This window comes from Marmota marmota, unplaced genomic scaffold, assembly GCF_001458135.2.
Source record: "Marmota marmota marmota unplaced genomic scaffold, marMar, whole genome shotgun sequence".
NCBI classification, from domain to species: Eukaryota; Metazoa; Chordata; class Mammalia; order Rodentia; family Sciuridae; genus Marmota; species Marmota marmota.
In genome coordinates, this window is record NW_026000153.1 from 4,416,307 (window position 1) to 4,428,945 (window position 12,639).

Here is a 12,639-nt window from a genome sequence, read left to right on the forward strand (position 1 = left end):
CCCCCCCCCCCCCCCCCACCAATTTGGTAAGCTGGGAATTGAGCCCAGGGCTTTGCATATACCAGGCAAGTACTCTACCACAATACCCCTAGTCCTTATATATTTTTATAAGTACTGGCATATAGCTGCAAAGCTGTTCCAAACAGAAACCTTGATTTCTGAGTGTCTCCTTCATTACCCCATCCTCTATAAGACCTGTTTATTTCTGGATAAGAGTTACTATGCAAATAGGATTACACAAAGAAATGATTTTCAAATCTGTAGAAGTCTGTAAGATTGCCATACAAAAATTCTAACACAAACGGAAATAAACTGCAAAATAGGAAACAGAGTTTCAAATATTACTTCCTCAAATAAATATTGAAAGTGTACTGACAATGTACAAGAAGCTGGGATTCAATGATGAACAAGATAGCCACAGCCCACCCAAACTCAGTCTACTGAGGAATAACAACAATTAAATAAGCATTTATATGATTTGGAGAAGTACCCACCATGGGAGCCTGGGAGGCATAGTGTGTGGGTGCTGGATCAAGTCTTCCAGAGGAAGAAATGGCTAAGCAAAGATCTGAAGGAGGATTGGTGTAAGCCAGGTAAAAGGGGGAAGGGGCAAGGAGGAATGATCTTGGCAGCGGGAACAGCAAACAGGAAGGTTTCAGGGTGAAAACCCAGGTGGAAATGAGTTCAGCGTGGCTGAAGCAAAGAGAGGGAATGAGAAAGCAAAAATGAGTCTGGTGAGGCATGCAGTCCAAATCACCAAGGGGCTTATACGAAAATTGTGGAGATGGACTTTAATCTGTAAGTTACAGAAACTCTTAAAGGAAATTTATGGGAGAAGTGACACAATCAGGTCTATACATTTGAGAAAGTCCATTTTTGCTATAGTATAAAAAATGAATTGGAGAAGATGAGGTCAAAAAGCAAGGAGACCAGCTAAGGACACCTGTGGTATAGCTAAATGAGCTGCAGCCAAGATACTGGTGGAAGAAGAAAAGGGAAGTGGATGAATTCAAGGTATATTCAAGAAGTTCAATGGACAAATGCCACGAGGCATGAGGGAGAGTAAGCCAAGTGTGGCATCCAGGCATGCCTGTTATTATTTTTGTAATCAGAAAAAAAAATCAATTGGCGAAGAATAAGCTTTATACAGAAATCTGAAAGTCTGCTGGTCTAAAGAGTATTTTCTACAGTTAAGATCACAAATGAAAGGAAGCCCAAAACTTGCTTTGCAAATGACTTAACTAATTTACACATAAATCTATATATATTCTTAAACAGGAAGATGTATTTAGAAACCATGGGAAAGATTCCCTGGCACTGTGTATGTACAGGGTTAACTATCAGGAAAGTCACTGCTCCCACTCTAAGGAGTTGGTAAATTAGCATAAATGTATGATGAAGAACAAAACTGTACCAGCTCATGTTACAAACAAACCCAAGGACAAAAGAAAAATCCTTGCTTATTCTTCTGAAAGCCCAGGAATAAAATGAGCAAGATAAGGATTTTTTAATATAAATTTTTACTAATTTCTGGTGGGAAAGTGAACCACTATTCTACTAATTTTACATTCTAGCATAGACATATTTTGTTAGAAGGAGGAAGAGAAATCAGACCACTAAGCATCCCCCCGCACTCCCTGCCACCCCATGGGTTAGCCTCAGCATTTACCATACCTTAGCCATGAGTGTTGTTCCAAATCCACCCTGATAGTTATTAGCAGAGGGAACTCCATCCATCACTCCAGGAACAGGATTATAAGTGTCGCTTGACCAACACCGTCCTGAACTCATATTTAGGATTTTAGCCAATAGTTTTGGGTCAAGCCCTAACCTGTCAAAGGTCAAAGAAAAAAGTGTTAAATGTCAAAATGTACAAGTCATTCATGACTTATTTACACATGAGGATGCTCCATCTTCTCTCTCCATTTATTACATGTCTTTTAAAATCAAAGCAGATTGATCTGAGAGTGAAGAATTTAATCTTGAATTATAGGATATTAAAAGCTACTGATTGATTAAACATGATCATTTCTGAGCCAAGACATTTCATATTTAGAGAAAACCTGCACTACTGTACAATTGACAAGAAATAATAATACATAATTGCATGAAAATGTGGTTGGTTTGTCACACTAGGGGTTTTCTAGTTTTTTGAACATTACTGCTTTTATGTGTTACTTATGAACTTTATTTTTTATTTTTTATTTTTTTTAATATTTATTTTTTAGTTATTGGCGGACATAACATCTTTGTATGTGGGGCTGAGGATCGAACCCGGGCCGCACGCGTGGCAGGCGAGCGCGCTACCGCTTGAGCCACATCCCCAGCCCCGTGAACTTTAAACCAATATGAAAATCTAAATGCTACATTCTTTACACACAAATGATATATTTCAGAAATACTAACAGATAAATGATACATCATGGGAGTCCTTGTGGATGCATTCATACATGTGTTTATTATTTTTGTGAGAATAAATGCAAGAGGTCAGCTTTGAGTAGTACAATGAGCTCAAGAGAAGTTATCTTTATAAGGAAGACATTTCTTGCTGCAAACTTTTCTTTATTTATTAAATCTTCATTAGATAATGTTGCTTATGAAGCAAGTCTGCCCAGAGCTGTGACATATGCTATCTATTTAGAGACATGCATTATAGTTCTGGGTCAACTGCTGATAAGGTTACTGATCCTGATAAAACAAAGCTTGCCCAAGCGGAAACATCATTTGTTCTACCACTGGGCTGATGGCATAGTGGCTGTTCAATATAGACCCTAGAAAAATATCAAAATGTTGTATTACTTTGATTTTAGAGATCTTAACAGTTTGAGAAGCATAGTTTTGTCAAGTATCACTGAATAAAGTTTCAAATAAAACTTTATACCCAGCAATTTATTGGTTTCTTTCATGCAAAGGGCCATTATAAAACAATTTTCATAAAAGTTTTCTGTGTTTTGTTAAAATCAATCTCTTTTAGAAAATAAAGAATTGAAAAAAGACACTTAAGGTTAAACAAACTGTGCATTCTGGCATGCTTAAGTTCTTGCTTATTCTGTGTTTGAAATATGTTTTGCTCATTTCAAAATCTGAATATCATGAACAGTAAAACATTTTTCTGATGCTAGAGCAAGGGCTACCGCCAACAGGATATGTATGGAATATATAATCTGGCTTTTAAGGGGTAGCAGTGGTTCATGGAAGGCTATGTGGCATGCTACATATCTGAATTCATATGGTGGCCCCTGTTAAAATGATGGGTTTTTACTAAAGAGTATAGACACAGAAGATTCCATCTAAATCAGCTATCATACATTGTTCAATGGTAGACTACCAAAGAGAAACCCAACAGTTTCATTAATTCTTTTATAAAGAACAAAGTTTGTTTCATGTGTAATTTGCTGTGTAATTTTCTTTCCCCTTTTAAATAAAATTAGACTATCAGTATGATGTTGTGCACATGACTTAGGAAAAGATAACGCCAATGTGCTTAGGAAATAACTGTGAAAAGAAAAATCACAATTATTAACAACAAGTTAATTTGCTGTAACTGAAAATCTAGTCTCTAAGCATAAATGTCCAAGAACATATACATCTGATGTGTTCCAGAAAGACAGAATGTTTTTAAAGACCCCAAAACACTGCTTTTCCTACCCATTGAAATATATTTTAGGGGCTTCCTATCTTAGATTTTTCTTTAAGATGATTCATCATCTAAAGCAGTAGAGTTACATCCTTCTTTATAATCTACCAGATTATACTTGGCAGTATTTCCTAAGAATCTTTACTGCTAAGGAAACTTACACTCTATAACCCACCAAAATGGTGAGTAAAGCTTATTATCCTAACTTTGTGAAACCCTTCATTTTTTTTGAACATTCAAGGAAAAATACTGGCACTGATTTGTGGAAACCCATTTTGGTGAACACAGTACTATTTAGGAGCATCCTGAGGGGCACACACATTAAAAAAAAAATCAGGTGGCAGTTGTTCCAAGCTCACTTTTCAAATCTGAAGCTTCCCCTGCTGTGCAGATTCCCTTCAGGAAATGGCGACTCCCTCCCGGCTTTTACTCCCCTGCCCCACACTCTGCAGCAAAGTGTATCATTAAAAAGAGCAAGTGAGAAGTGTTTTGCATTTCATCTTTCTGAGGATTCTTTCCCTGGCACATACATAACTGACAGTTAGAATTAGACATGATATTAAAATCAGTTACTGAAGTCCTCTGTCTTCCACTGTGCCCAAGGCTTGTAATGGTCTGAAACCAGCTAGAATACACAGTAATTGTCATTCAGAGAGTCTATCCTAGAACGTCATGCTTCACTGGAGAAGACTGAGTTTCCATTTGAAATCAACAAATTAATCCAAGACAGGTATCTGAAAGGGCAAGTTTAATAGGAAGCAGCTACTGGGCTCTCAACCATGATAAAATGTTATTGCTGTTTCCCTGTAAATTGGCTGGGAACATATGATACTTTCTGCATAAGAGCCCCATTGCTGTTCAGGAGATATACAGCTCAAGCCATCAAAAGGATGACAGTCTGTCAGTCCCCATAATAACTTGCCACTGGATATGGTTCGAGAGTACGTGTGTGCATGCATGTGCCTTTACAGTTGCTGGAATGTTCTCTGATATAAACAGAGAATGAATTCATTGCTCTGATTGCATATATAATGCAATTCAAACATCACAGTGTCAAATCTACTCACCTCTAAAACACAAGAATGTTAAATGAACTTTTGAGAGAAATAAAAATGATTCATAAATTCTAAAAACAAAAATTAAAGAGAATCCAAACCTTTTGCCTTCACTATAATCACAGTTTTAAGGATCAAAAAAGTTTTATTCTCTTAAGTGTTTTTACTACTCAGTTTAATATAAGAACAACAACAACAATTTGTCACCAAACTGGGAAGTCTGTATCACAGGAACTGATCTGGAAACAAAACATCTAAAACCATGTCAATCTTAATCAGTCGTTCATTTATTCACCAAGGGTTACTCAGATTGTCCATGTGGGAGACAAGCACAGAGCAGAGGAGACAATAAAGAAGTTAAGGAGAAGCAGTGCCTGCAAGTCAGGAGGGTGTGAGTTAAGACACATGCCCAGATAACTGAGACTGAGGCAGAAGTGCCATATCCTGTCCCCTCACTCACCCCTCCCTCCTGTCCTCATTCATTTAGTTCAGTCTTCACTGAGTGCCTGCTATCTGCCAGGAATGTTCTTAAGATACAGCCATGAGTAAATAGTCATTCTCTTTCATGGAGCTTACTTTCTAGATGGAAAGACAGGCAATAAACAAACAAACAAATGTATAGTGCCAGGTAGTGAGAAGTGTTAGGAAGAAAAAAAACCATTCACTTCAAATACCCCCTCACAACAACCACAAATAGCAATGACTACCATGCACTGAGTACCAACTGTGCCAATAACTGTTTTAAAAGATTTACATGAATTAACTCACTTAATCTTCAGTACAACACAGTAAATACATACTATTCCCATATAAATGAGAAAATTGAAGTCTGTAGCACAACTGAAATGCAGAACTAGACAGATACCCTCTAACCAGCTTGAGGCTCACTGAGTATCATATGGTTCGTGAACTGGCCAATACGATGGCATTTTATCAGATTATTTAGAAATCTGTTTGAATTTTTATTACAACTGTTTGTATAACAAATAGAAAAAATGGCAAAGAGGCTTTAGTCATCACATAAAAGAAAAGACAACCATTAAGGGTGTCTTTTTGCTGTTCAGGAGATATACAGCTCCTGAAAAATTATGCTTGTGGAAAAGTTCACATCTTGAACAGCTTTCAACTGTTCAAAATGTCTACTACTTCAAGCTTCCCTGGGTCGAAGAAGACAAGATGGTGATTGTTGGAGGGGCTTGGGACCTTACTGGAAATGCAAAGAACTTATTACACTACTAATATTTAAGAAGAAATCCATTCTCAATGGGGCAAAAATAAAAACAAAACAAAAAAAACTCACATTAAAATGTTGTTTCTAGGTGATGCATAAGAACAAACCTTTGTAATGAAAGCAGGGGACTCTCAGGCCATAAAACTACTTCTAAGGCCTAACTAGGAACCCAATTAGAAAGTGGAAAGGTCTAATAAAAAAGAATTTCAAAATATATTATATACCAATATTTTTCACTCTTTACTTTTTTTTTTTTACAACATTTTAAAATTTCACTAACATCCATAAAGGCTCACTCTAAAAGAATGTAGGGTCAATAAGAATTTTAAATGGTAAGATTTTATTCTTCTATTAAAAAAACAAAGTCCCAGAAAAAAACACTGACTTACAAGAATGAAATTAATCAGAAATGATCACTTCTCAGGAATAGGTAACTCAATTTATAAATACTGACATTAAATACTCTAAAAGAATTCACTTCAAAGTGAACAGAATATAAATGTGGCTGAACCACTTTGATGCTCTACTACTTCGTGGGACTTTACTACTTGGGAATTTATGCTTGCTGATGCCAATTTTCTCTTTCACCTTGCAAAGCTCAATAAATCGTGGCCACTCTCTATACTCTATTAGAGAACAATCCTGTCATTTTAAACCATGTCTGTAAACCATGGAGAAAAGACAATAGCAGAAGCACTCACTTTTAGGGCAATCAAACCACCGACAATTTTGTAAGATAAAGTGATAAAATCCTAATGTTATAAAAATAAGTAATTTATTAGTTAACACTAGAAACATAAATTATTTTAACAGTTAAATAAAATGAGTAAGTTTTTGTCTTGTGTTCAGACTTTTAGTATATATTTTATATGTCTGTATGTATTGGAACATATGTAGAATTTTGGAAAAATTACATATTTTAAAGTTTCATATTTCTAAATACTATTTGTGATAGTGTATCAAGGCCAAAAGTCAGGGAAACACTAAACTCTATTTATTACTTCTGCTCTTAAATGTCTGTATTTGGAATTATATTACTTTTCATTTTTTTCCTTGAAAACACACACTATTAGTAACCAAAGTTTTTCATTTCATTATATACATTTTATTTAATTGATTTTCTACTCTTCTTTCTTAGCTGATACTTGGAGGAAAACATCCACAAGCACTTTCCTATACAAAACTTCATTTAAGAAGGGCATCTAATCAGAGTTCTAACAGGAAAATTATTCAAGGAATTCCAGAAGATGTCCCACTGTGCCTAAGGAACACCCTAACCCAGTGATGCTGCAGGTACTAAATAAAGACTAAATGGCAGAGACAAGGGCATATGTCATATTATGGTATAACATAGGTCCATCTAGGCTTTAACTTTTTATGATACATTCACTTATATCTAGAAAAATGGGAATAAAATTATAAAGATGCATATGCAGGGGCTGGGTTGTGGCTCAGCAGTAGAGCACTTGCTTAGCATGTGCGAGGAGCTGGGTTCGATCCTCAGCACCACATAAAAATAAATAAATAAAATAAAGGTATTATGTTCAACAACAACTAAAAAAAAAGTTAAAAATTAAGAAAACAAAGATGCATATGCATAGTAATCCTGCTGTCAACAACAATTTAATTTTGTATGCAATTTTTTGGTTCCAGAAATTTATATTTTCCTCTTCCAAGAAATTAGTCTAAAGAATGGACATGAAACCAAGTTACTAGAAACCAGTTTTTAAATATCATAAGTGACCCACAGCCTACAACTGGCCACAATACAGACACAACACTCTGAAGGGCTCCCTATATACTACTAGTTTTATTAAGGCTTTATAAAGATATGCCTTACCATCTTATAGACATTCAATTTTAAAATGTAAATGGTACAGGATATTGATAAACCAATTAGCACTGATGCAAAGCAAATTCCTCTTTTATCTCAATTACAACATGACAACTTAATAGGTCAAGATAGTTTAACATCTGAGACAAGGGCAATTCAATAAAACAACAGTATCTTGATATGGTAATTAAGAGGAAATGTGAATCCATTACCATGTTTTTAAAAATATCTCAAGCACTTTGGCTCATTTTATTGCTTGTATCAAAAGCTGTGATATGAACCACTACTCTGCTTTGTGATATATTTGGTTAGCAGCTTGGTGAATGTGAGGAAGAAAGCATCTGAATAAAACATCTTGCTTACTAAGCATTTTCTAAAGTAAGAAATGTATATTTATTATATTCACAAAATGTAAAATATTCAAAAATTAATTAGGTGATTAATCATTTGTAGCATTCCTAAACCAAAAGATTAAAGGCTAAAATTAAGACATTAACCTTAAGTATTCTAAAAGATGAGCATCTGTAGTAAAAACAGAATTCCTGAATCACTTTAAACAAAGTATGAATGACATTTATTTTAAAGACAGATCCTAATGCCAACTAACCAAACTACAGGCAAGTTAAAATGAAAGTTATGCATATGAATTGTAGCTTTATGAATGCAACCAAACTACCAAGAACACTTTTAGTGCAGATTTTGGGGACTATATTTAGAATAGGTACATAAAACTAGTCACACAGTAGCATAAACTTGAATTCACATACATTAAAGCTGTGTTTCATACAGATTTTTCCTGACACTGCCAAAGAATGTTTAATTTTTATAGTAAAAGTGTTCCTTGCATTTAACATAATAGAAGAAATGGGACTTCCATATAAAAAAGGATAATATAACTTAAAATGCACAGTGCAATACATTTTATGGCTATGGCAAAGAGTATTCATGCTCTCCAGGGTCCTATTGCTTGTCCAATAAGCAAAGTCTATTAAAGTTCAATAATGAAGTGCTTTCAAAATGTCCCTGGATCAACTCATTTATCTCTCACAAACATCAGGTTTTTTTTAATACCAAAAATCAAATAGGAAAGCCAATAAAAACTGTTAGTATATGAAAATGTACTACTAGACAAACCTGATTCCAAGATTCATAGCTTCAGCGGTTCCAATCATACTAATAGCTAACAGCATGTTGTTGCAGATCTTTGCAGCCTGAAAAAGAATACATGCGAAATATCTCTATTTTCACGTTAAAACACACAGGAAATTTTTCTTTGTCCAATTCCATAGATTTCTTTCTAAAGGAAGCAGCTTTCAACTGTTGATTCTCATGCAGCATTGTTAGAGTCTGTAAACAAGTCAAAATAACACCTGGCATTTTGCCAGGGGAATGTTAAAGTTCGTAAACAAGTCTGGATGGTGCCTGGCAAAATACCAGAGGGAGTGGTTGGAGAAGTAACAAAAGCAAGCCATTAAGTGTGGAGATTCCTTATTGGTTGACTGATGTATCTAGTTTATGCTAATTAGATAAGCTGTGTGGAATGTATAAATACTGCTCCTGTCCTGCAATAAATGGCTTCCACTCCTGCTGTATCAATCTACACAAGTTCTTCGTCACCCCCCAGTTATTTTGCCCAGCCAGCCGGGCTACGGCACAGCATGCTTCCAAAGCCCAATGGCTACCCCACAGCAGACATGGGGATCTCTTCCACTAGGTCATAAACTCACAGTGGTGACCCAGCACCTACTATGGGCTCAGCACTACAGGGAATATCCCTCCATGTGGTATGACTGCTCTTTAAGGGATGGAACTTAGAACTCACTGGGAATGGGAATAATATGCTACATGGAAGGCAAAAAATGAACAAACAAAACAATAAAATGACACAATATATGGCAGGGTTATGAGGCAGAGAGCATAACTTCAGAGAAACAAGATCACCAAAGACAAGAGGTGGAAATCGTCTCTCAGGAAGCCAAAGGAGGATATAAATAGGCAAGGAAAAGAAAGGAGGAGATTAGAGTAAAAGATAAATATATAAATAAAGGGGATTAAATTTTTAGGAGCATTAGATGTTTCTGGAATTAGTAAGAAAATTACTCATATGTATAGAGTTTAGGAAATGGTGAGAAATTTGATTGTTGAAATTGTCAAGAGCTTGTTACGAGCTATGAAGGCTAAAACAGAGAGCTAAGATTTGATGTTAGGAAACAGGAATCTATTCAAAGTTTCAGAAAAAAAGAAGTACATATCATGACAAGCACCTTGTTAGTCTTGGTTTTGGTTATTGTGTTGCACAGAGTGATACATTTGGCATCTAGAGACCTATTAGGCCCTCTGAGCAGTAAACTAGGTATGAGATAATGAAAGAAAGATTGGACCAGGTCATATGTGGCATGGACAAGATGGTCAGCAATCAGTCACAGAAGCAAAACTCCACAGAGCTTAAAGAATGACATATAAGGTATGGAAACAATAAATGTACCTAGGAGAATACAGAAGTCTTGCGTGAGAGAAAGAGAGTACTGGTAACTAAGATTAAAGCACTGTTTGGGGGCTGGGGATGTGGCTCAAGCGGTAGCACGCTCGCCTGGCGTGCGTGCAGCCCGGGTTCAATCCTCAGCACCACATACAAACAAAGATGTTGTGTCCGCCGAAAACTAAAAAATAAATATTAAAATTCTCTCTCTCTCTCTCTTTAAAAAATTTATTTTTAAAAAAGCACTGTTTGGAAGAGGGAAGGAAGGAAGAATTGAAGGAGTGTGTGTATGTTAGGAGTGGGAAGGGTACAACTTATTTGACTGCATAGTTCAGTATTGTCAATCACCTCATATTTCTAGATGAAAATTATTTGCTTTTCAAGAAAAATATTAAAAGACATAGGTTACTTCTACTTGACTGTAGTATAAATGGAGCTATAGCAAGTAATTACAAAATCAGATGGAGGGCAACAGTTACTCAGACAACACGAGCACCTAAACAGAAATAGTTTTAAGGATGATTTCAGGGGTGACATGCCAAGATCATAATGATGGAAATTTTGATATTTTTTAAAAGTTTTATTTTAATAAGTAAATTGGCTGGCATCTGCTTAAGCCTACCAAGAATGAGCAGAATAAAGAGAAAAAAGAATGTGGTCAGGAAATAGAAAACACCATCAGCCAATTTTGCATCATTATATCAAGGTCATTAATGTGACAATTTTACCTGCCCGGTCCCAACAGCTCCACAATACACCACATTGGAGCCCATGCACCCCAGCAACTCTTGGGCAGCAGCAAATTCCTCTTCGACTCCTCCTACCATAAACGTTAGGTTCCCAGACCGAGCAGCTCCCACACCTGAATCATTTGGGTGTAAAGAGACAGAAGCAAAAGGATACATTTCTTTAAATGTTCAAATAGTAAAAGGAGAGAAAATCCCAAAACCAAATGAAAACATCTGGCCTCCAAATTGTATATATACCACATATGTCTAAGATGCTCTACATCTCCACAAGAATATTTCAGTAATCAAGTGCCATGAGGTTAACCACAAACAAAAAGAGACACATAGATTTAATCTTACTCTCATTCTCAATTCATCTTAAACATTTTGGCACGATACACAAAGGATTTTGAAATTCGAATTTTATTCTAATTCATCTATTATTCTCCTTAGAAACTTATTCCATGATAGGTTTGCCTGGGCTCTGACCAGCACAGCAGCAGCCAGAAGGATTTGCAAAGAGATCTAAAAAGAGAGAACTTGCTCTCTCACCCATAAACAAGAAGGCATTTCAGGTGGTAAGATTCTTTTTGTTAAGAGAAAGAAAATTTGTTTACTAAGACTGATTATTCCTGTGTGTACTTTCCAGATCTTGCTGAGTTGCTTAGGGTCTTACTACGTTGCTGAGGCTGGCTTTGAACTCAAAAAAATCCTCCCATCTCAGCCTCCAGAGCCACTGGAATTACAGGTGTGTGGCACGGCGACCAGCCGTTCCTGATATATCTTTTAGGTAATTCATTCCTAGTGATATGAGCAGAAAGTAGAAATAAAATTTAATTTTCTTTGGCTACTTCTTAATTGCTTTAAAAAAAAGACTTCATTGATTAAAATGACTGGAAAAACAACTTCTAATTTGACATATAAAACTTGGCCTAGGCTTGTCTAAAAAGGGCACAGAGAGCCTCGCTCATTTTATTGCCATTAAAATAAAAGCAAGAGTATTATTACTGCTTTATTATTGAGAGAAATCTTAATTCATAATTTTCAAGTGAGGTTTTATTCAAAAATAGGAATGTATAAGAGGCACAGTGCCACACACCTATAATCCCAGCAACTGAGGAGGCTGAAGCAGGAGGACCGCAAGTTTAGGGCCAGCCTCAGGAACTTAACAAGATTCTATCTCAGAATAAAATTTTAAAAAGGGCTAAGGATGTAGCTCAGTGGTAGAATGCCCCTGGGTTCAATCTCTAGTACTGAAGCGGGGAAAAAAGGGAGGTAAATGGAAAAACTATCCTATTATAATTTTTGCTTTTATAACTTATTTTACATGCAGCTAGGAATAAAGGAACTGTAGCTGTATTAAGTATTGAACCTTGCCATTAAATAGATAGCTATAAGTAAAGGCCTCCTTTCTGATTTAATTTATTCAATAAAATAAAGCTTTGACATTAAAAAAAGCCAAGAGTTTCTTATTTCATTCAAATGTAATATTTTGCTATTGCCAACTTCAGTAGCTTTCTCTTTTGTAGTTCACACTATTTTTAACCAATTATTAAAGGCAAAAGAAGGTAGCATTGTTAGTCAACAACCTTGGAGGAAAGAGTGCCCACGTTGTAAAAGCCGGAAACACTTGCACATACGGTTGAAATTACATTATTTCACAATATCTTCCAAC

General features: G+C 35.8%; 1 protein-coding gene across 1 annotated transcript in view; it reads right to left on the reverse strand.

The window, feature by feature from the left end:
* Hibadh (3-hydroxyisobutyrate dehydrogenase) overlaps window positions 1–12,639 on the reverse strand; it is a 105,174-nt gene that overhangs the window by 1,284 nt on the left and 91,251 nt on the right. The window contains exons 5-7 of the mRNA XM_015490174.1: window positions 10,965–11,098; window positions 8,892–8,968; window positions 1,675–1,831 (exon numbers count right to left, since the gene is read on the reverse strand). Of these exons, the coding sequence (XP_015345660.1) occupies window positions 1,675–1,831; window positions 8,892–8,968; window positions 10,965–11,098 (368 nt within the window). The remainder of the gene's footprint in view (window positions 1–1,674; window positions 1,832–8,891; window positions 8,969–10,964; window positions 11,099–12,639) is intronic.